At 51.1% G+C, this 24,437-nt stretch overlaps 1 protein-coding gene across 2 annotated transcripts; it reads left to right on the forward strand.

The window, feature by feature from the left end:
* The first annotated feature begins 208 nt into the window (after positions 1–208).
* Positions 209–23,282, forward strand: rhoaa (ras homolog gene family, member Aa). Of its 2 annotated transcripts, none has more exons than XM_069929091.1 (5): positions 209–292; positions 1,260–1,422; positions 15,798–15,918; positions 21,973–22,103; positions 22,411–23,282. In XM_069929091.1, exons 2-5 carry the CDS (start codon positions 1,267–1,269, stop codon positions 22,582–22,584), a joined length of 582 nt encoding a protein of 193 aa, XP_069785192.1. In that variant the 5' UTR covers positions 209–292; positions 1,260–1,266; the 3' UTR covers positions 22,585–23,282. The 2 variants fall into 2 exon arrangements, with proteins under 2 accessions (XP_069785192.1, XP_069785194.1); XM_069929093.1 differs by having other exon boundaries at positions 221–292; positions 1,265–1,422.
* Positions 23,283–24,437: the final 1,155 nt, after the last annotated feature.

Here is a 24,437-nt window from a genome sequence, read left to right on the forward strand (position 1 = left end):
CGGTGTAAGTAAAAGAAGGGGGGGGTGAAATCAGGCAATTGCACCAATGCCCCCACACCCCCCCTCAGTCCCAACCACTTCCTCAAGGCGTGGCCGCGCGTCCGCGACTCAGTCTCTGACGTCGCTCGGGGCGGACGTCCCGCCCCCAGACCGGCGCGCCATTGGACGGGTGGTGGGCGGGAGGCGGAGGGGATTGGTCGCCGTGCGACGTCAGTTAGGTCGAAGGTGGTGCTTTAGGAAAGGCGGGGGGGGGAGAGAGAAGGCCCGCGGATCGGCATCGTCGTCGCGATCGGTGCGAGGCGCGGGAGGGTGGGATCTGGGGGGTTGGATGGAGGGAGGAAGAAGGGAAGGGAAGGGAAGGGACGGGGGTCTGGGGCAGGGGTCCTGGGGAAGTGGGGGGGACCCAGAGGAGGAGGCCGGGTCCCCAGAGGAGGAGGCCGGGTCCCCAGAGGAGGAGGCCGGGTCCCCAGAGGAGGAGGCCGGGTCCCCAGAGGAGGAGGCCGGGTCCCCAGAGGAGGAAGCCGGGAGGGAGCCCAGGGGGGAAGAGGGAGGCGATGGGACAGATGGGGAGAGGGAGGAAGCTGAGTGCAGGGGGGGTGGGGGTGGTGGTGGTGGTGGTAGTAGTGGAGGAGGAGGAGGAGGGAGCAGGTCCTGGGGGTGGGGGAAGAGGAAGGGGGTGGGACAGATGGGGAGAGGGAGGAAGCTGAATGCAGAGGGTGTGGAGAGGGAGGGAATTGGTGGCAGAGGGGAGGGTGTGATGGAGGGGGTGGGATCAGTGGGGGTTGAGGATAGGGAAGGATACAAATGGGTTGGAGGAAGGTAGGGGTAAAGTGGATAGAAAATGGAGGGATGGTGTAGGGGAGTGGAGGGAGGGGGTGAGGCATTTGAGGTATCGGGGGATGGAGAAGGTAGGGATAGAGAGCAGGTGGTAGGGCAGAAAGAGGGTATGGAGATGGTGAGTGCAAGGGAGGGAAGGAATGAGGAGAGTCGGGGTGAGGGGCAAGTGGGTAATGGTGAAGTGTGTGGGAATGAATGGGGAGGTAGGGAGGGAGTTATAGAAGGTAAGGGTGGGGGTGGTGAGAGGAGAGTGGGGAAGTGAGGAGTGGGCGGGTAGGGGAGGAAGGGGAGGGTGGGGGGAGTTTGGGGTGATGGTGGTAAGAGAGAGGGAGTGAGGGTCCTTTCTGTATTCTGTCTCTTTTGCATACCCATGCTCTATCTTGCATGTTCTCTTTCTCACTCACACGCTCCCTCCCTCCCAGCACAGCGATGGCAGCGATCCGGAAGAAGCTCGTCATCGTTGGCGATGGAGCTTGTGGCAAGACCTGCCTCCTGATTGTCTTCAGCAAGGACCAGTTCCCGGAGGTCTATGTCCCCACTGTCTTTGAGAACTACGTGGCGGACATCGAGGTGGACGGGAAGCAGGTGCGGGGAGCATGTTCGTATCCCTGAGTTCTTCAAAAGGGGACATGGGACTGTATTCTGGTTGGTTGCCTCTCCTCACCCCCCTCCCCTTGACAGTTGTCGGTGTTGGGGCCATTTCTTTTTATGTTGTATACTAATGCAGAAGGCAAGTAGCTGGATGACTGTCAGGAGAGGAAAGGGGAATAATGGACGGAGAGAGCAGAGCACTCCTGTGGCCGTTCCTCACAACAATAAGTATATCATTTTGGATACTGTTGAGGGGGAGGGGGGTGGAGGTGATTTACCAGGGACAAGTTGTGAAGCCCGGCCATCCCCAGCTTGGAAGGGAAGTGATGGGGATTTGATAGTTCAGGGAACAGATCAGAGGTTCTGTGAATGAGAAGGACACACTCCCGGATGGTATGTTGTCTCCCAGGTGACAGCGTAAGGGATGTCTCTGATCAAGTCTACGATGTTCTCAAGTGGGAGAGTGAGAAGCCAGATGTGGTGATCCACGTTGGTACCAATGACAGATAAGAGTAGGGATGAGGTTCTGAGGAGGGAATAGAGGGAGGTGGGAAAGAAGCTGAAAAGTAGCACCTTGAGGGTGGTAATCTTAGGATTACTGTCTTTGGCACGTGCCGAGAGGGTAGGAACAGGAATTTGTGTCAGATGAATACCTGGCTGGAGTTGGGGTAGGGGCTCAGATTTATGGACCATCAGGATCTCTTCTGGGGAAGGTCTGATCTGTACAAAAAGGACATGCTGCACCTGAACTGAAGAGGGGCCAATATTCCTGGCAGGTTTGCTGGAGCTGTTGGGGAGGGTTTAAAATAGTTTGGCGGGGGGGGGGGAGGAACCAGAATGTGAGGGCAGGGAATAAGGCAGAAGGTAGAAATGATGATGCAATGTGTTGTGAGTTTGTGAGAGAGGTCAGGCCTGGGAAGAAACATAAATGTAGTCAAAGGGATTGAAATGTGTCTAGGAATATCAGGAATAAAGGGAATGAACTTCAAGCATGGATCACTACGTGGAACTACGATGTTGTGTCTGTTTCAGAAACCTGGCTGGTGGAAGGGGAGGATTGGCTGATGCAGGTACTGGCGTGTAGGTATTTTAAAGGCAACAGGGGGGTGGGGGGGTGGGGAATAGTATCACGGCTATAGAAAGGGTGCTGCAGAGGGAGTTGGTGTGGATGAGTGTCAGAAATGGGAAGGGAGTTATCACCGTGCTGGGAGTAGTCAATAGGCCCCCAAAAAGCCTCTGGATACCGAGGAGCAGATACGCAGGCAGATTTTGGTGCGGAAATTATAAGATTATGGTTATGGGGTCTTCATCTTGCCTAACACTTGATTGGCACCTTCTGACTGCAAGAGGGATAGATGGGGCAGAATTTGTCAGGTGTGTCCAAGAAGGATTCCTGACGCAGTAAGTGGACCAGCTGACGACAGGAGAGGCCATACTGGACCTGGTTCTGGGGAATGAAGCTGGTCTCGGTGGGGGAGCATTTCGGTGAGAGTGATCACAACGTCCTGAGCTTTAGCATAGCTATGGAAAAGGATCAAAGAAGGCAAAATAGGAATGTGTTTAATTGGGGAAGGGCTAATTATGATGGGATGAGGCAGGGACAAGGGAGAGTAAATTGGGAACAGATGTACGCAGGAGAAACCACAGAAGTAATGTGGAGGATGTTTAGACACCACTTGTGCTGGGTTCAGGCTAGGTTTGTCTCAGTGGGACAAGGAAAAGATGGTTTTAAAAAAAGGTATAAAGGTTCCATTATTATCATATAAGGAAAAGAGAACCGTGGCTGACATAACAGGTTGGGCAACTAGTCAATAGGAAGCAGAAAGGGCTCATGAGAAGTATATGGTAACCTGGAAGGAGCTTAAGAAAGGATTGAGGAGAGCTCGAAGGGGGGATGAGAAGTCCTTGGCATGCAGGATTAAGGAGAACTCCAAGGTGTTCTATGCAGATGTGAAGAACAGAAGGATGATGAGAATGAAGGTGGGGCTGGGGCAAGAGAGGCAACATGTGTCTGGAGGCGGAGGAGGTTGGGGAGGTCCTAAATGAATACTTTGCATCAGTATTCACAAGAGAAAAGGATGTTGATCGGGGTGAGGTCTGTGTGCTGGACGGTGTTGAGATTATGGAAGAGGAAATGTTGGATCTTCTTAGAAACATCAAGGTTGATAAATCACTGGGGCCGGATGTGACATACCTCAGGCTGCTCTGAAGGAAGACATAACTGGGGCAGTAGCTATGATCTTTGACTCCTCTTTGGCTGTGGGGGAAGGTCCGGAGGATTGGAGAATGGCAAATGTGGTCTCTTTGTTTAAAAAAGGTAATTGGGAGAATCCTGGGATTGGTATGTCTTATGTCAGTGATGTGTAGATTATTGGAGAGAATTCTTAAGGATAGGATCTATGAGCATTTCCAGAAGTACAGAGAGTAGTGTGAAAAATTGTTTTTCAGATTGGAGGCTCAAGGATCGGTACTGGGACCATTGTTGTTTGTCATCTATATCAATAATCTGGATGATCATGTGGAAAATTGATCAGTAATGCCACTAAGATCAGAGACGTTGTGGACAGCGAAGAAGGTTTTCAAAGCTTGCGGAGGGGTCTGGACCAGCTGGAAAAATGGGCTGATAAATGGCCGATGGAGTTTAATGCAGACAAGGGTGAGGTGTTGCATTTTGGAAGGACAAACCGGGAAAGGACGTATACGGTAAACAGTTGGGCACTGAGGAGAGCGGTAGAACAGAGGGATCTGGGAATACAGAGACATAATTCCCTGAAAGTGGAGTCACAGATGGACAGGGTCATAAAAGGGAGCTTTTGGCACATTGGCTTTCAGAAATCAAAGAAGTTGGGATGTTATGGTAGAGTTTTACGAGACATTGGTGAGGCCAAATTTGGAGAATTGTGTGGAGTTTTGGTCACTGAACTACAGGAAAGATATCCATAAGATAAAAAGAGGGCAGAGAAGATTTTTTAGCATGTTTCCTGGACTTGAGGTACTGAGTTACAGGAAAAGGTTAAAAAGGTTTGGACTTTATTACCTGGAGTGTAGAAGAAGGAGGGGAGATTTGATAGAGGTATTTAAAATTATGGGGGTATAGACAGAGTGAATGTAGGTTGCCTTTTTCCACTGAGGGTTGGTGAGATACAAACCAGAGGAGATGGGTTAAAGGTGAAAGGGGAAAAGTTTAGGGGAAACTTCTTCACAGAGAGTGGTGAGAGTGTGGAATGAGCTGCTAGCTGAAGTGGTAAATGTGGGTTCAATTTATCTTTTAAGAAAAATTTGGACAGGTACATGGCCGGGAGAGGTATAGAGGACTTGGGTGGGTGCAGGTCAGTGGGATTAGGAAAAAATGGATCAGCACAGATTAGAGGGGCCGAAGGGATGTGTTTCTATGCTGTAATTGTTCTATGGTTCTATGAATAGTCAGCATGGCTTTGTGAAGGGAGTTTTGTGCCTCACGAGTCAAATTGAGTTTTTTGAGGAGGTTACAAAAGAAATTGATGAGGGTTGGACGGTAGATGTGGTCAATAGGATTTTAGTGAGGCATTTGACAAGGTCCCCCTCGAGAGACTCGTTCAGAAAGTCATGATGCACGGGATCCATGGAACCTTGTCTGGGCAGATTAAAATTTTGGCTTGCAGGTAGAAAGCAGAAAGTAGTGGTGGATGGAAAGTATTCTGCCCTGAGGTCAGACCTGGACGAAGAGGCAGAAAGATGGGTTAGTAAGATTGCGGGTTTTTGAAGGTTGGAGGATTTATGGATTGAACTAAAGGTTGTCGAAGGTTACAAGAGGATACAGATGGGATGCAGAGTTGGGCAGAGAAGTGGCAGATTCAATGTTGGGTGATGTATTTTGGAAGGACAAACCAGAGGCTTAAACATGGCATTTGAGTCTCTTAGACATGAACATGGATGAAAGAAAAATGGAAGGTTACCACGATGGAAGGTTACGTCGTAAGAAGGGATTTTTTTTTTTTTGTTGGAATATAGTAGGTAGCACAATATCGAGGGCCTGTACAGTTATGTTCCATGATACGAAGGTCAGTGGAGGAGCAGGTGCTGTTGAGGAAACGAGGAGGCTTCAGAAGGACTTAGATTCGGAGAACAGGCAGAGAGGTAGCAGATGAAACAATGTCAGAAAATGTACAGTCATGCACGTTGGTAGAAGAAATAACAGCAGACTATTATCTAAATGGGGAGAAAATTGAAAATCCCCAGATGCAAAGGGACCTGGGAGTCCTTGTGCAGGATAACCTGAAAGTAAACTTGCAGGTGAAGTTGGTGGTGAAGAAGGCAAATGTGATGCTGGTGTTAATTTAAAGATGAAAGAATATAAGAGCAGGGATGTAATGTGGAGCATTTATAAGGCCCTGATGAGACCTTGCTTGGAGTATTGTGAGTAATTTTGGGCTCCTCAGGGAAGAAAGGATGTGCTGACGTTGGAAAGGGTTCAAAGGAGGTTCACAAGGATGATTCCGGAAATGAAAGGGTTATTGTATGAGGTGCATTTGAAGGCTCTTGGCCTGTACTCATTGGAATTTAGGAGAAACATTTTGAACGTTGGAAGATGTGGACAGAGTCGATGTAGAAAGGTTGTTTCCCCACAGTGGGAGAGTCTAGGACAAGAGGGCACAACTTCAGGATTGAATGGCTTAGAATAGAGATGCGGAGGAATTTCTTCAGTTGGAGGGCGGTGAATCTGTGGAATTTGTTCCCACAGGTGGTCATGGAGGCTGGGTCATTGGATGTATTTAAGGCAGAGGTTCTTGATTAGCCAGGGCATCAAGGGCTATAGGGAGAAGGGTGGGCAGTGGGGCTAAGTGCGAGAAAGGATCACCATAGTGGGACAGACTCAATGGGCTGAATAGCCTATGTCTCCTCTGCTCCCTCTCAAAGGACCCCCCCCCAGTAATAACCTTGGCACCTCTGTGTGAGCATGCGCGACCTTCTGCCGTTTCCCAGATGGCTGATTTGGGTGAGGTTGACTCTGTGACAACACTGTGGTTTCAGGGCAACCTTGCCCTCTTTAATTTGACACACAAAAGTGCTGGAGAAAGTCTGCAGGTCATGCAGCATTCTTTGTAGCAAGGATAAGTAACCCAGAGTTTCGGGCCTGAGTCCTTCGTCAAGGTATGATGTAAACCATGAGGGGGAAAGGGCAGAGGGAGGGATCAAGCACAGGCAAGAGATCGCAGGTGGAGGGCAGGAAGAAAAAAAAACTGGAAGTTATGGGGGAGGGGTAATTATGTGAATGGAGAGGGAGGGGTGTTGGTAGCTGGAGGAAGGGAGACAGAGGGATGTGGAAAGGAAGACTGGGTGGGGGTGTGGATGGTCAATTAATGCCGTCTGGTTGGAGGGTGCCCAGATGGAAGATGAGATATTGTTCCTCCAATTTATGGGTGGTCTCATTCTGGCAGTGCACGAGACAACAGATAGACACATTGGCATGGGAATGGGGCAGGGAATTACACAAAATGGACTTCTGCCTGCCGTAATGCAAAGAGTTGCCGTTAGTGTCGTCGGGCGTCGCTTACAGTACGAGAGAAAAAGTATGAGAGCCCAGAGAGTGTTCAATTCAACAGCAACCCGAACTCCAGATCCGAACACGATCAGGAAGCCTTCAGCGCCGAAGGCCTCTTAGGGAGCCCTCTCTTGCCTTCGGCACCCTCTCGAATCCCGGCACCGATAAACTGTTCCTGGGAGCCCCTGTGGGACTCCCAAACACAAGTCACCCACAGCCCATGTTGGTCCCTCAGCCCCTGAGCCCCGCGCTGCTCCGCTGCTGTGCTCACCTTCCCAGTAGAGTCGTCTCGTCTGTTTCTCCTTCTCAACGGGGTGGGGAAAGGTCCTTGTTTTGGGGTCCACTGTGCCTGTCCGCTGCAGCCCCTCGCAGTCTGCTGCATCCACGCGCGGTAAACAGGAACACCTGGGTGAAATCCGTGCTGTCGTGAAGAGAATGTACAGGCTCCTGACAGTGCAGGATTCAAACCCCAGTCGCTGGCACTGTAATGGTGTTGCACTGACCATTACGCTAACTGTGCTGCCTGACTGCAGAAGTCTAAGTTAATGCCGCCTGGTTGGAGAGTGCCCAGATGGAGCACAAGGTACCTCTGATTCGCGGGTGGCATCATTTTGGCAATGGTGCGGAGAATTGAGATAATCAACAATGCGAGATTCCCATTATTTCTGCAGACAGGTGCTCGATCTCCCAGTCTGCGCCTGCTCTCCCCGACACCAAGGAGACCACCGCAGGAGCAGCAGATGCAGTAGAAAACTCCCACAGATTCACAAGTGAAGTCTCCCTTCACTTGGAAGGGCTGTTTGGGGCCCCAAATGGTGGTGAGGGAGAAGGTGTTGGTAAAAATTGGAATATAAAAGTATGAGGGGAGGAACACAGAGTTTGCTGATGACACTAAGATTTGAGGTGTTGTGGACAGCGAGGGACATTTTCAAACCTTGTAGAGGGATCTGGGCCAGCTGGGAGAATGGGCCAATAAATGGCAGGTGGAGTCCAATGCAGACAAGTATGAGGTGATGCATTTTGGTCAGACATACCATGGTCGGACATACATGGTAAATGGTTGGGCACTGAGGAATGCGGAGGAGCAGAGAGATCTGGGAAATCAGAGACATTGTTCCCTGTAGGTGGTGTCTCAGGTGGACAGGGTCGTAAAGAAAGCTTTTGGTATCTTAGCCGTTATAAATCAAAGTATTGAGTCTAGGAGTTGGGATGTTATGATGAAGTTGTTAAAGATATTGGTGAGGCCAAATTTAGAATATTGTGCGCAGTTCTGGTCATTGAACTACAGGAAGGATGTCAACGAGATTGAAAGAGGGTAGAGAAGATTTACTAGAATGTTGCCAGGTCCTCAGAAACTGAGTTACAGGGAAAGATTAATCAGGTTTGGACTTTATTCCTTGGAGCGAAGAAGAATGAGGGGAGATTTGATCGAGGTTTACGAGGTTATGAGAGGTGTAGACAGCGTGGACACGAGGAGGCTTTTCCACTTAGATTGAGGAGATAAATATGAGGTCATAGTTTTAAGCTGAAATGGGAAAGATTTAGGGGGAAGTTCTTCACTTAGACAGTGGTTGGAGTGTGGAACGAGCTGCCATCTGACGTGGTGAATGCGGACTCGATCATGTGTTTTAAGAATAAATTGGATCGTTACCTGGATGGGAGAGGCCTGGAGGGTGATGGAGTGGCAACAGGTCAATGGGACTAGCGGTATGATGGTCAGCACCAACTAGAAAAATAGCCTTTTGTCTGTGTGCTGTAGTGTTCTGTGGTTCTAATAGGTAAGACGTGATAGGCCCACGCCCAAAACACTGGTCATCCTTTCACCAGAAAATTTAGCCATAAGACACAGGAGCAGAAATAGGCCATTCAGACCATTGAGCCTGCCCTGCCATTTCTTCTTTCTTTGGCTTGGCTTCACGGACGAAGATTTATGGAGGGGGTAAATGTCCACGTCAGCTGCAGGCTCATTTGTGGCTGACAAGTCCGATGCGAGACAGGCAGACACGGTTGCAGGGGAAAATTGGTTGGTTGGGTGTTGGGTTTTTCCTCCTTTGCCTTTTGTCAGTGAGGTGGGCTCTGCGGTCTTCTTCAAAGGAGGTTGCTGCCCGCCGAACTGTGAGGCGCCAAGATGCACGGTTTGAGGCGATATCAGCCCACTGGCAGTGGTCAATGTGGCAGGCACCAAGAGATTTCTTTAGGCAGTCCTTGTACCTTTTCTTTGGTGCACCTCTGTCACGGTGGCCAGTGGAGAGTTCGCCATATAACACGATCTTGGGAAGGCGATGGTCCTCCATTCTGGAGACATGACCCACCCAGCGCAGCTGGATCTTCAGCAGCGTGGACTCGATGCTGTCGACCTCTGCCATCTCGAGTACTTCGACGTTAGGGATGAAAGCGCTCCATTGAATGTTGAGGATGGAGCGGAGACAACACTGGTAGAAGCGTTCTAGGAGCCGTAGGTGATGCCGGTAGAGGACCCATGATTCGGAGCCGAACAGGAGTGTGGGTATGACAACGGCTCTGTATACGCTTATCTTAGTGAGGTTTTTCAGTTGGTTGTTTTTCCAGACTCTTTTGTGTAGTCTTCCAAAGGTGCTATTTGCCTTGGCGAGTCTGTTGTCTACCTCGTTGTCTATCCTTGCATCTGATGAAATGGTGCAGCCGAGATAGGTAAACTGGTTGACCGTTTTGAGTTCTGTGTGCCCGATGGAGATGTGGGGGGGCTGGCTGATGGAGGACCTCAGTTTTCTTCAGGCTGACTTCCAAGCCAAACATTTTGGCAGTTTCCTCAAAACGAACCCTGCCATTTAATTGCGAATTAAATACACCTGATGACCCGGCCCCCACACACTACCTCCCCCACCTCCCAAATGGAAGGGAGTTGCCAGGACTTAAGAAGCAGAGTCACGGGTGAAAGGTGAAGCAGGTGAGGAGTTTTTTCCCCTGGAGCATCAGAAAACAAGGGGTGATTTGATAGAGGTGTGCAAAATTACAAGAGATGTTAATAGAGTAAACGCAAAGGTATTGCCACTGAGTGGGGTTCGACAAGAAAGGCATCGCTGGTAGCGCGATGCCTTTACAGCGCCAGCGATCGGGACCGGCGTTCAAATCCTCACCCTGTCTGTAAAGAATTTGTATGTTCTCCCCATGTCTGGGTGGGTTTTCCCCGGGGGCTCTGGTTTCCACCATTCATAATGTACCGGGGAGGGGGGGTGTAGGTTAATGGGGTGTAAATTGAGTGGCAATTACCAAAAGGGCCTGTTATTGTGTTGTATGTCAAAATTTAAAACTGGCAGGCACAGGTTAAAGGTGAAAGGGGAGAGGTTTTGGGGGAAATGTCACACAGCGAGTGTGGAATGAGCGGAGGGCTCAATTTTTGACATTTAAGAAATGTTTGGATGGGAGGGAGATGTTAGTGGGACGAGGGGGAATATCAGATGGTATCAGAAGCCCTTTTTATGGTGAAGCCCCACATTAAAGCTGGCTCAAGGGGTTTACCTTTTACGGTGATGGCCTATAATGCGGATTCCATATGGCCTTTAGGGAGAACAGAGTCGGGAACCGGCTTCCGGAGTTGAGGGAGGCAGGTCAAGTGGTGCAGTGGCACCGCCCGCCACCATGACATCAAATATTTGTGCCAGCAAGTGGAAATTTTTTTTTAACATTGCTCATGTGACTAGATTAATGATCCTTTTGAGCCCAGTCGCAGTTGCTATTGCCCTGTATTGGAGTGTGTTAAAATTGCCTCTGGGGTCGTGGGCTGACGGCATCATCTGCCCCTTTGCAGCCACTTTCAGCGGCGTTCCTTTTACGGAAAAATACGCTCAGCCTTTAAGTGACCCCCTCCCCCCCCCTAGGCTGGTGGAAGCTGTAGCGTTTTCCAGCAGTCCATCTGCCTTCCGGTCTTTTAAAGTGGAGAATCTTCACATCGCCTTTTTTCTATAAAAGGGCCTAGATTTATTGTCAAGTGCACGCACGACATCACATACAACCCTGAGATTCCGATTCCTGCAGGTGCGGCAAAATTACCACCAATCGGTCATGCAGAAAATCTGCAATACTGAGATCGGGGAGGAGAAAGAATCAATAAAGTGATTTGAGGTTTTATTTTTGAATACTTTTTAAAATTTTACCCAAATGCATAATTTGAAATGAAAAAAATTCAATGATGTAGGTTGTCCAAATCACCAAACAGCCCCATTTCGCCCCCCCCCCCCCAAAAAACGAAACCCTGAGATTGAGGAAAAAAAGACAGAGAAAATAGATAGAGAGAGAGAAGAACAGGAAAGGAACAGGAACCTCTGGGGATCCATTTCAGAGGATCTAATTATCTTTTCTTACCTAGATCTCTAGTAGGGGAAAGAACCAGGGTGCAGAATTTGGGAACAGAATAAGCGTCCCTAAATATTCAATCCTGTGTTCTGCAGATACGGCTGCCGTACCTGCAAAAACGTTGTACTTCCTTCGATTGTAAGTAGATTTCTCTGGGTTGGTGGGGGGGGGGGGACACACAATTGTGCCTTTCTGCATTTGATCAGTTGGACCTGTCGGAGTCACCATTGTAATGTGCGTGCCTATGTGAAGAGTGGTGTAAGAACAACACACACAGTCGGGTCGAGAGCGGAGACTGATTTAATGCTCTGTCGGCTCTGTTTATATTCACTCTGCCTCTGACAACGGGTGACGTCATCGCATTGCCAGCCTCTGTCTGGCCAGCGCTCCCGCCGTTGCCCGCTGCTTCCCACCATGTGGGAGGTCATGCGGGACGATGGCCTTTGGTCCCTGCAGGCCCTCATGATCGCCGCATGCGCCAGCCATTTTGTGAACCAGGTCGCGACTCAGTTCGTGGGCTGCTACACGGCAATATCCGGTCCGGAATCAGACTTCACAGTACACTTCCTGGCCACCGCCAAGCAGTGGTTCTCAACCTTTTTCCACTCTAGTGAACTGGGATTCACTAGAGGTGTGCTGTATTGATGACTGGTCCTGCCTCCCGGCTCCTCCCCCTGGGGCCCGTATATAACCCTTGGTTTCCCGCCTAAACCCAGAACCCCTCTGAAGCCTGTTCATGACCCCTACCCATGGTGTAAGCTAATAAAAGCGTTAGTTCTCCCACCAGTCGAGTGTGAGCTTTTATCCATGCTACAATTTCATTGCTCAAGCCCAGTTTTCTGCTGTTAGACCCCCAGTCCCCCTGGCGCAGCTGAGGAGTTTGCATATTGGCTAGACTGCTTCCAGGCCTACCTGAATGCGACCAGGATATCTTCCATACAGACGAGCTCCGGAGGTCAGCACTCAAATCAAAGGTAGGGACAAAGGAGTATGCAGTTGTCTGAGACTGGTCGCTGTCGAGGTGCTGAAGGCCCACTATGTGAAGGCCCCGAACAAGGTCCTAGCAAGGCACCAGATCACCATATTCTGCCAACGGCCCGGAGAGTTGATTGACGACTACCTGGTGGATCTGTGGACGCTGGCTAAGAAGTGCAGGTATGAGGCCACTTTAGGCTGCGTCCAGGAAGATGAGCAGATCCAGGACACTCTAGTTGCAGCGGTCCACTCGAGGTATGTGAGGCAGCAACTGCTCGAGTCGGTAAGGAAGGAAGGACCTCACCAGCCACGTTGAGCTGGCCAAATCACTGGAACAGGCCAGTCAAAAGAACGATGACCTTGAGACCAGCGAACTCATGTTGTCAGGTGAGCACCTCCAAAGACCAGCTGCTCCTGCTCTAACGGCTGCCGCTTCCCAAGCCTGAGAGTGCTTTTTCTGTGGCAAGGGACAGCACCCCTGTGCCCGCTACCCGGCCAAAGAGTCGGCGTGCTCCAGCTGTGGGAAGAAAGGACATTGGGCGAGGATCTGCAGCGTGAAGTGGAGTCCGGGGAATCCATGGCCTGTACTGCTCCTGGATCCCATTCCAGCCCCAAGCTGCCTGCCCCTGACTCGGCCGAGATTGCCTGCTGGGCAACCTGCCACCTACAGAAACTGAGCGAAAAGGTTCGGCATCCATCTTGCAGTGGTCTGATTTTTTAATTCAGCGCCATCATCATCAGAAGAGGAAGGAGGAAGGGCAGCCATCTTGCCGCGCCACAAGGTTGGTACCTTCTTACTTGCGCAGGTCGACTCAGGACGGAGGGGGCCACTGGAGGGAAGAACACAGCATCTCCAGCAACCTGGCATGGCTGGTCCTCGACCAGAATAGACCTCACAAGCTCAGCAACTCGATGGTGACAGTGAAGTTAAACGGACATTCAACCAAGTACCTGATTGACATAGGTTCCACGGGAAGTTTCAAAGACTCATGGACTGTGCAAAAATATAACTTAAAAATGTACCCCTCTAATTACTGAGTCTTCCTAGCATCCCAGTCCCATTTGTATAGTTCATCTGTCATTTGAAGGGGAATTTTGTTAATTTTGCATGTACATTTTAGATGAATTGTGTGGTCCAGTATTGTTGGATCTGGACTTCCTGCGTCACCTTAAAAGCATGACCTTGGAGTTTTCTGGTCCCTTTCCCCCAGTAACAGTTTGGAACGGAGGGCCTTCAAAACCAGGACCCATGCAGCCTCTCCATGCTGAACATCGACTCCCCAGCCCTGTTCCCAAACGTGTCTGCCGACTGTAAGCCCATTGCCACAAAGAGCAGTAGGTACAGCATGGAAGACGGAGTTTATAAAGACGGAGACCCAGCGCCTGCTGGAGGAGGGAATCGTCGAACCTAACCCGGGGAGAGCACAGTGGTGATGGTAAAGGGGAAAAACAACTCCAGGTTAGTGATTGACTATAGCCAAACAATTAACAGATACACAATCCTAGATGCATATCCCCTCCCTCGCATTTCGGATATGGTGAACGATATCACACAGTATCGGGTCTTTTCGACCATCAACCTGAAAGCTGCCTATCACCAGCTGCCAATCCATTCTGAGGACCTCCCTTACACAGCATTTGAGGCTAACGGTCGACTCTTATCAGTTCCAGAGGGTCCCTTTCAGTATTACCAACAGGAGTGTCTATTTTCCAGCGGCTGATGAACGGAGTGGTGAATGAGTATGGGTTGAAGGCTATCTTTCCCTACCTCGACAATGTCACCATCTGTGGCCATGCTGTGGATGACGATTATACCAATCTCCAGAGCTTCCTCCATGTGGCAAGAGCCTTGAATCTCACAATTCTGACAAGTGTGTATTCAGGACTACACAACTGGCCATCCTTGGTGTAATTGGCCACGACCCTGATAGGATGTGCCCCCTGTGGGAGCTTCCCTTCCCGAAACCACAAAGGTTTTGAGGAGATGCCTGGGGTTTTTCTCATATTGCGCCCAGTGGGTCCCTCAATACGCTGACAAAGTTCGTCCCCTCTTAAAGGCCACCACTTTCAGCTGAAGCCCAGGCGGCTTTTAATTACCTCTGAAGTTGCATTGCAAAAGCTGCTGTGCACGCGGTGGACGAGAATGTACCTTTCCAAGTGGAAAGTGACACTTCGGACGTAGCCCTGGCTGCTACTCTCAATCAGAACCCCCTAAATAAAGCCTGTTCATGAACCGTACCTGTATTGTAAACTAATAAAAGCATTTGTTCTCCCTCCAATCAAGTGTGACCTTTTATCTATGCTACACACTCACATCCCACTTTAAGTATTCCCTATCCCATCGGTGCTCTGTGATTAGTAAGGTATTGCTTCAGGTGGGATGTGGGTGGAAAGAAAAAATTTGAAAACCACTATTTTAATCATCCTTCATGTGCACGGTTTCAGAACTCCAAAAGAAATGGACCAATGACAATTTTTCTCAAGCAAAATATTTCCGTAAAAATTGGGTCCAGAGCAGTGATTCTCAACCTTCCCTTCCCATTCACATCCCACCTTAAGCAATCCTTTACTAATCACAGAGCACTGATCTGATGGCAGAGGGGTTACTTCAGGTGGGATGTGAGTGGAAAGAAAAAGGTGGAGAACCACTGATCTTATTGGTACCTGGACAGTTTCATTCAAGTCCATAGTATTTCCTAGGAGAAACGATTTTGGACTCTGTGCCAATTGTTTCCCAATAATCTGATCTAATAAAATTCTTAAGTTTTCCCAAAATGATTTCACTTTAGAGCACGACCAGGTGGAATGTAACAAGGTTCCCATTTCTTCCCCACGTCTAAAATATGCATCCGATATATTAGAATTTATGTAATTTCTGCAGGGTGTGGCAGATGCAAGAAGTTATATTGCTTCAATATAATATCTTACGATGATGGTATTGATAATGCTGTCTGACATAAATCGGCCCAGTTCTTATCATCATCTTTGATTCCCATCTTTGTTTTGATTTGTGTAACTCCAGCTTGGGAGTTCCCGACTGAACTAAGAGATATATTGCAGATGAAAACTTACAAGTGATTGAGTTTGTTGAGGAGTTTTTAATTTTTTTTCTAAAATGTAGAAATGCAGTACAGTAATGGTGCATTTTTGGCCCACTAGTCTGTGCTGCCCAATTTACACCCCATTAACCTACAACCCCCCCCACCGCCCCAGTATGTTTTTGAATGGTGGGAGGAAACTCGAGTCCTCTGGGGAAAACCCACTTAGGCACAGGGAGAATGTACAAACTCTTTACAAGACAGCCTTGGATATGAAACATGGTCGCTGTAAAGGTGCTGTGCTCACTGCGCCATCTTCTGTTGCAAATGTCCGGCGTGGACTGGACGGGTTGAAGGATCTGCTTCTGGGCTGCAGCGTTCTGTGGATGCTGCATGGCCTACCAAGTGTCTCCAGCACTGCATTGTGTACAGACCACAATGCCAGCAAAGTTGTCAGGTCAGTGAGGCTCTGACTAATGCCTCCCTTGAATTGAATCTTGCAGGTGGAGCTCGCTCTCTGGGACACAGCTGGACAGGAGGACTATGACCGCCTACGACCCCTCTCCTACCCTGACACCGATGTCATCCTGATGTGCTTTTCCATCGACAGCCCCGACAGCTTGGGTGAGCTCCGTCACTTTCTGCCGTGGACCTGGGGGGGTTTGGGGAGGGTGCGTGTGAGGTGAGGGTGGCTTGCAGCCAACTTGGGGAGGCGATAGCCCTCCTCAGTGGTACCTGGAGCTTTGAAAATCCAGCGACCCTGGGCTCAGTCTCGACCTCCTCCTGGGTGTCCACGTTCTTCCTCTCCCCCTGGCTTGCTCTCACCCTGTCATCCCTATCCCCCTCTGCTGAGGACGCCCACTGTGTCTGGTGCTCCTGATTTGGCCTCCATCTACGTCAGAGGGACTTGGAAATCGCTTCATCTCAAGGTCGCTGCACAGGTTGATAGGACAGTTACAAAAGCCTATGGGACGCTGGGATTCATTAGTCAGGGAATTGAATTCAGGAGTTTTAGAGGTCATGTTGCAACTCTACAAATCTCTGGTGAGACCACATTTGGAGGATTGGTCACCTCATTACAGGAAGGATGTGGAAGCTGTGGAGAAGGGGTAGAGGAGATCGACTAGGATATTGCCTGGATTGGGAAACAAGTCTTATGAGGCAAGGTTTGCAGAGCTGGGACTTCGCTCTGGAGCGTAGAAGGATGAGAGGAGACTCGATAGAGGTCGATAAGAGGCATTGATAGGGTGGACAGCCACTGTCTGTTTCCCAGGGCAGGATCAGCAAACACCAGAGGACTTCTGTACAAAGTGAAGGGAGGGATGTTTAGGGGGAAGTTGTGGGTGACTGGAATGCCCTGCCAGGGGATAGTGATGGAGGCTGGTACATTGGAGGCATTTAAGAGACTCTTAGACGGGTCCATGGAGGGAAGGAAAAATAGAGGGTTACAGGGTAGGGAGGGTTTAATACTTTTTTAAGGAATATATGGGTGAGCTCAACATGGAGGGCTGAAGGGCCTGTACTGTGATGTAGTGTTCGACATTCTAACGTTTTGCTGAGCACTTTCTGCCACAATAACAGGGACATCCCAATGGCCAACCATTTCACTCCCCTATCCCCATCCCCACACAGATGTGTCTGTCCATGGCCTCATGCACTGCTGAACCAAAGCTGCCACAAATGGGAGGAACCTTGCACTCCTGGGCACTCTCCAACCAGACAGCATTCACCTAGACTTCTCTGGTTTTATGAATCTTCAGGGGTCGTCTACTGCATCTGGTGCTCCCGCTGCAGTCTCATTTACGTTGGAGAGACTGGACGCAGACTGGGACATCACTTTGTTAAGCACCTCAGCTCTGTGTGCCGCAGTAGCGTGGATCTCCCAGTGGCCGTCTGTTTTAATTCTCCATCCCATTCCTTTGCTGACATTGGTCTGGATTCCTCCCTTTTCTGATTTTTACCTTGAAGACCCAAAACGTTGGCAATATGTCTTTGTCTCCTATAGATGGTGAAAAGACCAGCCAAGTTCCTCCAGCATTTTGGTGTGTTTCCAACAATCGCAGCATCTGCAACCTGTCATGTTTCTCTCTATTAACCCCCTCTCTCTTTTCCTATCCATCCAGCCTCTTTCCTCCAGCCCTCCCACCCCTCTTCCCTCTCCATTCAGAGAAGAAAAGGTTCTGGTTCAAGTTTATTGACACCCCCATGGTATAGTATTATTATTGTTCCACCATCCACACAAAAACACTGTGTTAGAACATGTAGCATTCCAACGCAGTACAGGCCCTATGGCCCACAATGTTGTGCTGACCCATTATAAACCTACTCTGCAATAATCTCACTCTCCCTCCCTCACATTCACACTTGTAACCCTCTTTTTCTTGCATCCGTGTGCCTCTCTCTCTCTTGGCTTGGCTTCACGGATGAAGATTTATGGAGGGGTAATGTCCACGTCAGCTGCAGGCTCGTTTGTGGCTGACAAGTCCGATGCGGGACAGGCAGACACGGTTGCATCGGAAAATTGGTTGGTTGGGGTTGAGTGTTGGGTTTTTCCTCCTTTGTCTTTTGTCAGTGAGGTGTGCTCTGCTGTCTTCTTCAAAGGAGATTGCTGCCCGCCGAACTGTGAGGCGCCAAGATGCACGGTTTGAGGCGATATCAGCCCACTGGCGGTGGTCAATGTGGCAGGCACCAAGAGATTTCTTTAGGCAGTCCTTGTACCTCTTCTTTGGTGCACCTCTGTCACGGTGGCCAGTGGAGAGCTTGCCATATAACACGATCTTGGGAAGGCAATGGTTCTCCATTCTGGAGACGTGACCTACCCAGCGCAGTTGGATCTTCAGCAGCATGGATTCGATGCTGTCGGCCTCTGCCATCTCGAGTACTTCAATGTTGGAGATGAGGTCGCTCCAATAAATGTTGAGGATGGAGCGGAGACAACGCTGGTGGAAGCGTGCCTAAGAGTCTTTTAAATGCCCCCATTCCAGCCTCCACCACCACCCCCCGGCAATGCATTCCAGACTCCCACAACTCTGTGTCTCCCCTTAACTTTCCTCCCCTTACCTTGTACAAATTCGATACTGCCCCATCCCACCCCCCAGGAAAAAGATGCCTTTTCTATGCCTCTCACAATCCTGTAGGCCTCGAAGTCAACAGACTTTTCTCCAGAACACACCCCACGCATGTTTAAAATTTTTACATTTAGACACAGGCCCTTTTGGACCACGAGCCCATGCTGCTCAATTGACCAACAACCCCAGTACATTTTTTTTTACTGTAGAAGGAAACTGGAGCCCCCGGAGGAAACCCACGCAGACGTGGAGAACGTACAAACTCTTTGCAGACAACGCCAGGTTCGAACCCTGGTTGCGATTGCTTGCACTGTAACAGTGTTTGCACTGATCGCTACACCAACCGTGCCACCCCTGTTTTATTGTTCTATCTGTTTTATTGCATAACAATACAAGTATCTTGAATCTCGTTAAAACATTTGGAACGTTGAAAGGCGTGGATGGATCAGATGTAGACAGGTTGTTTCCCATGGTGGGAGAGTCAAATCCAGTGGTTTTCAAACATCCCACTCACAGACCACTTTAAGTAATCCCTATGCCGCAGGGGCGCTGTGCCGCCGGGGCGCTGTGCCGCCGGGGCGCTGTGCCGCCGGGGCGCTGTGCCGCCGGGGCGCTGTGCCGCCGGGGCGCGCTGCCGCCGGGGCGCGCTGCCGCCGGGGCGCGCTGCCGCCGGGGCGCGCTGCCGCCGGGGCGCGCTGCCGCAGGGGCGCTGTGATTAGTATTGGATTACTTTGGGTGTTCTGTGAGTGGGAAGAAAACCACCGTTTTAATTCCCCCTCATTGACTTGTCATGTGTACAGTTTCAGAACTCCAAAGGAAATGGGCCAATGACAATTTTTCTCAAGCAAAAATGTTTCAGTAATAATTTGGGTTAGAGCAGTGACTAAAGCAATCCCGTATGATCACAAGGCACTGACGCCATAGGGATTAGTTAAAGTGGGATGTGAATGGAAAGAGTTTAAAAACCACTGCTAATCACGCTGCCTCATATATATAAATTCACACATAAATACATCATAATATAATTTAAAAATAAATATCAATATTTTGGGATGATTGCCTCAGTTAATGAAGCTCACAGTCTGCGGGAAGAAGCAATTTCTCAGTCCAGGCAGTACTGAGTTTGATGCTCCTGTACCACCTTCCTGATGGCAATGGGTTCTGTGTGAAGGGCCGTCGAATTTTCTTGGGGCCTGATATGAGATTTCAGGTTTATTGTCAAAGTACATGCACGATGGAGGGATGAGTCCAGACACAAATTGCAAGGTCAAAGGTAACTTTATTGGACACAGAAGGGAATTAAATGGGGGAAGATGCCAAATGGTACTCAATTCTCAAACTACAGAAATGCACCGCTTAATGTCCATGATACATTCTGTGAGATTAGGCATTATGTGATGTGGAAGTTGTGCGGGCACCTTGTATACTTAGCAAAGCTATGTGGGATACTGTAGTGTACCTGTAAACTTTTTATTTGTAAGTAGGGATCAGTGTGGGGACTGACACAGGGCTGTGGGGAGAGAGTGGGGCAGTGGGATCAATGTGGGGACTGACAAGGGGCTGTGGGGAGAGAGCGGGGAAGTGGGATCAATGTGGGGACTGACAAGGGGCTGTGGGGAGAGAGCGGGGAAGTGGGATCAATGTGGAGACTGACACGGGGCTGTGGGATCAGTGTGGGGACTGACACGGGGCATTGCGATCAGTGTGGGTGAACAGTGTACAATTTCCTATAGCTAGCGATCGGTTTTATCTAATTTCTTGTGGACTTGCTCACAGTAATGGAATAATTATGGGGCAGTGCACGAATATGTGGTTGGACTTTGCCCGAACAGACATTAAGCAGCGCATACCTGCAGTCATATAACTAGTTGGACATTTTCACATCAGAGCCAGTGGACTCCAATGCCAGTGGTCACCTATTCTCTGCACAATGTGGAATTTAATCACTGGAACGGGATGAGCAGGTGCATCGCGTGTTATGATCCCTGTTACCAGTGGCTGCTCAATCGACCACACTCTCCCTCACAGCATGATGCCTTTATAGCCCCAGTCACCGCAGTTCGAATCCTGTGCTATCTACAAGGAGTTTGTACATTCTCCCTGTATCTGCCTGGGTTTTCCCAGGGCGCTCCAGTTTTCTCACCATTCAAAACGTGTCAGGGGTGGTAGGTTAATTGGGTGGCACAGACTTGTGGGGTGGAATGGACTGTTACGTACATGCGTGTGCACGCACAACCCCCCCCCCCCCCCCATTCCTTGTACCAACGGGATGCATCTCACTGCAAGCATTGTTCTAGCACAGTACTACAGCTCGCCTCAGTGCAGTGCACATCTTACCCACCTGGCGTGGAGCAGTGTTTGTAGCTAAAACCAAGAGGTAGGGAGGGCAAACTTTTCCAGATCTTTGGACTTTCTAGTGTTGTCTGGCTGATAGTGAGCCAACAGTCAGGTGTGCATTAGTGGATGGGCGGAGTACAACCTTGATTGGCAGGTGATGCAACTTCCAACTAGATTCCAGACAAGTAGATCCTCTGCAATCCACAGATAGAACACTACAGCATAGAAAATAGGCCATTCGGCCTTTCTAGTCTGTGCTGAAATGTCATACACTAGTCTCACTAACCTGCACCCATTCCATAACCCTCCAGACCTCTCCCATTCATGTATCTGTCCAATTTATTCTTAAAACACATGATTGAGCCTGCATTTACCATGTCAGATGGTAGCTCATTCCACACTCCCACTGCTCTCTGAATAAAGAAGTTCCCTCTAAACCTTTCCCCTTTCTCCCTAAAGCCATGTCCTCTCATATTGATCTCCCCAGTCCAAGTGGAAAAAGCCTCCTCGCATCCACTCTGTCTACATCTCTCATAATCTTGTAAACCTTGATCAAATCTCCCCTCATTCTTCTTTACTCCAAGGATTAAAGTCTTATCCTGTTTAATCTTTTCCTGTAACTCAACTCCTAAAGACCCGGAAACATCCTAGTAAATCTTCCCTGCCCACTTTCTATCTTACTGATATTCTTCCTGTTGGGTGCCCAAATTTGGCCTCTCCAATTAACACCAACGTATATATGTAAACAAATAAATGTAAACAAACTGTGCAATGGGGGGGAATCAATAAAGTGCACAAGGAAATGTCCCTGATTGAGTTTGTCGTTGAGGAGTCTGACTGTGGAGGGGTAGCAGCTGTTCCTGGACCTGGTGGTGCCAGTCTTGTGGGCCCTAGACCTCTTTCCTGATGACAGTAGTGAAAATCGAGCTTATGTAGATCCTTGATGATGCTTGCTGCTCTCCGAAGGCAGTGTTCCCTGTAGATGTTCTCGACGGTGGGAGGGTTTTGCCTGTGATGTCCGCTACCTTTTTACTCTTAGTCCCTGTACTAGACCATGATGAAGCAAACGTTCAGGGTGAATGTGGTCGATAGAGGGAGAGACCCCAGTGATCTTGGACGTTTTGACGATCATCTGTACCGACCTCTGGTCCCATGCATTGCAATGCTGTAGCCAGACTGGGCCTTTATTTGCTGACCAACCTCTCCCCTGAACCTTGCCCCTGCCCCACTTCCAAAGCTGGCCCTGAACGCTGTAGTCCGTCTATCTCCGCAGAGAACATTCCGGAGAAGTGGACCCCGGAGGTGAAGCACTTCTGCCCCAACATCCCCATTATCCTGGTGGGCAACAAGAAGGACCTGCGGGGGGATGAGCACACACGGAGGGAGCTAGCCAAGATGAAGCAGGTGGGTGGGGTGGGGGTCTAAAGGAGACGACCCTGCTTCTGGAGGGGTGGTAAATGGGATCCAGCTCCTGGAAGGTGGGGAGTGGGGGGGAGTAAAGGAGAGGTTTCTGCTCCTAGAGGGAGGGGGGGAGGGGACTGTTCCTGGGGTGGGGGCGCAAACCTACTCCCTTAGAGGTGGAGGGGAAGGGACTCTGCTCTTGGAGGGGTGGGAGTGAGGCAAAGGGACCCTGCTCCTGGAAAGGGTGGGTAGAGGAAGGGAGGTGGTATGTACATTCATTGCAGACCTCCTCACTTACCCCACCCCGCAGGAGCCTGTCAAGCCAGATGATGCCAAGGAGATGGGGAGCCGCATCAACGCCTTTGGTTACCTGGAGTGCTCGGCTAAGACGAAGGAAGGCGTGCGCGAGGTCTTCGAGCTGGCCACACGCGCTGCCTTGCAGGCCAAGAAAACCAAGAGCAAGAGCCCCTGTCTGCTTCTGTGAGCAGGAGCTTCCAGCTACCCCCACCTCTCTTCTTCTGCTCCCTCTCCATCCTCCCTCCCTCTCTCTCCTCCCCTCTCCTGTTCCTTCTCTCTCTCTCCTCCCGCTCTCTCTCTCCTCCCGCTCTCTCTCTCCTCCCGCTCTCTCTCTCCTCCCGGTCTCTCTCTCCTCCCGCTCTCTCTCTCCTCCCGCTCTCTCTCTCCTCCCGCTCTCTCTCTCCTCCCGCTCTCTCTCTCCTCCCGCTCTCTCTCTCCTCCCGCTCTCTCTCTCCTCCCGCTCTCTCTCTCCTCCCGCTCTCTCTCCTCCCGCTCTCTCTCTCCTCCCGCTCTCTCTCTCCTCCCGCTCTCTCTCTCCTCCCGCTCTCTCTCTCCTCCCGCTCTCTCTCTCCTCCCGCTCTCTCTCTCCTCCCGCTCTCTCTCTCCTCCCGCTCTCTCTCTCCTCCCGCTCTCTCTCTCCTCCCGCTCTCTCTCTCCTCCCGCTCTCTCTCTCCTCCCGCTCTCTCTCTCCTCCCGCTCTCTCTCTCCTCCCGCTCTCTCTCTCCTCCCGCTCTCTCTCTCCTCCCGCTCTCTCTCTCCTCCCGCTCTCTCTCTCCTCCCGCTCTCTCTCTCCTCCCGCTCTCTCTCTCCTCCCGCTCTCTCTCTCCTCCCGCTCTCTCTCTCCTCCCGCTCTCTCTCTCCTCCCGCTCTCTCTCTCCTCCCGCTCTCTCTCTCCTCCCGCTCTCTCTCTCCTCCCGCTCTCTCTCTCCTCCCGCTCTCTCTCTCTCCCGCTCTCTCTCTCCTCCCGCTCTCTCTCTCCTCCCGCTCTCGCTCTCTCCTCCCGCTCTCGCTCTCTCCTCCCGCTCTCGCTCTCTCCTCCCGCTCTCGCTCTCTCCTCCCGCTCTCGCTCTCTCCTCCCGCTCTCGCTCTCTCCTCCCGCTCTCGCTCTCTCCTCCCGCTCTCGCTCTCTCCTCCCGCTCTCGCTCTCTCCTCCCGCTCTCGCTCTCTCCTCCCGCTCTCGCTCTCTCCTCCCGCTCTCGCTCTCTCCTCCCGCTCTCGCTCTCTCCTCCCGCTCTCGCTCTCTCCTCCCGCTCTCGCTCTCTCCTCCCGCTCTCGCTCTCTCCTCCCGCTCTCGCTCTCTCCTCCCGCTCTCGCTCTCTCCTCCCGCTCTCGCTCTCTCCTCCCGCTCTCGCTCTCTCCTCCCGCTCTCGCTCTCTCCTCCCGCTCTCGCTCTCTCCTCCCGCTCTCGCTCTCTCCTCCCGCTCTCGCTCTCTCCTCCCGCTCTCGCTCTCTCCTCCCGCTCTCGCTCTCTCCTCCCGCTCTCGCTCTCTCCTCCCGCTCTCGCTCTCTCCTCCCGCTCTCGCTCTCTCCTCCCGCTCTCGCTCTCTCCTCCCGCTCTCGCTCTCTCCTCCCGCTCTCGCTCTCTCCTCCCGCTCTCGCTCTCTCCTCCCGCTCTCGCTCTCTCCTCCCGCTCTCGCTCTCTCCTCCCGCTCTCGCTCTCTCCTCCCGCTCTCGCTCTCTCCTCCCGCTCTCGCTCTCTCCTCCCGCTCTCGCTCTCTCCTCCCGCTCTCGCTCTCTCCTCCCGCTCTCGCTCTCTCCTCCCGCTCTCGCTCTCTCCTCCCGCTCTCGCTCTCTCCTCCCGCTCTCGCTCTCTCCTCCCGCTCTCGCTCTCTCCTCCCGCTCTCGCTCTCTCCTCCCGCTCTCGCTCTCTCCTCCCGCTCTCGCTCTCTCCTCCCGCTCTCGCTCTCTCCTCCCGCTCTCGCTCTCTCCTCCCGCTCTCGCTCTCTCCTCCCGCTCTCGCTCTCTCCTCCCGCTCTCGCTCTCTCCTCCCGCTCTCGCTCTCTCCTCCCGCTCTCGCTCTCTCCTCCCGCTCTCGCTCTC

The sequence above is a fragment of the Narcine bancroftii genome, chromosome 3, assembly GCF_036971445.1.
Source record: "Narcine bancroftii isolate sNarBan1 chromosome 3, sNarBan1.hap1, whole genome shotgun sequence".
In the NCBI taxonomy this organism is placed as follows: domain Eukaryota; kingdom Metazoa; phylum Chordata; class Chondrichthyes; order Torpediniformes; family Narcinidae; genus Narcine; species Narcine bancroftii.

What these genes read in the sequence shown, in the direction of transcription:
- rhoaa (XM_069929091.1), top strand. Translation starts at nt 1,267, where the DNA reads ATGGCAGCGATCCGGAAGAAGCTCGTCATCGTTGGCGATGGAGCTTGT. An exon ending in CGACAGCCCCGACAGCTTGG is followed by an intron (nt 15,919 to 21,972) that starts GTGAGCTCCGTC and finishes CTATCTCCGCAG; the next exon opens with AGAACATTCCGGAGAAGTGG. An exon ending in AGCTAGCCAAGATGAAGCAG is followed by an intron (nt 22,104 to 22,410) that starts GTGGGTGGGGTG and finishes CCCACCCCGCAG; the next exon opens with GAGCCTGTCAAGCCAGATGA.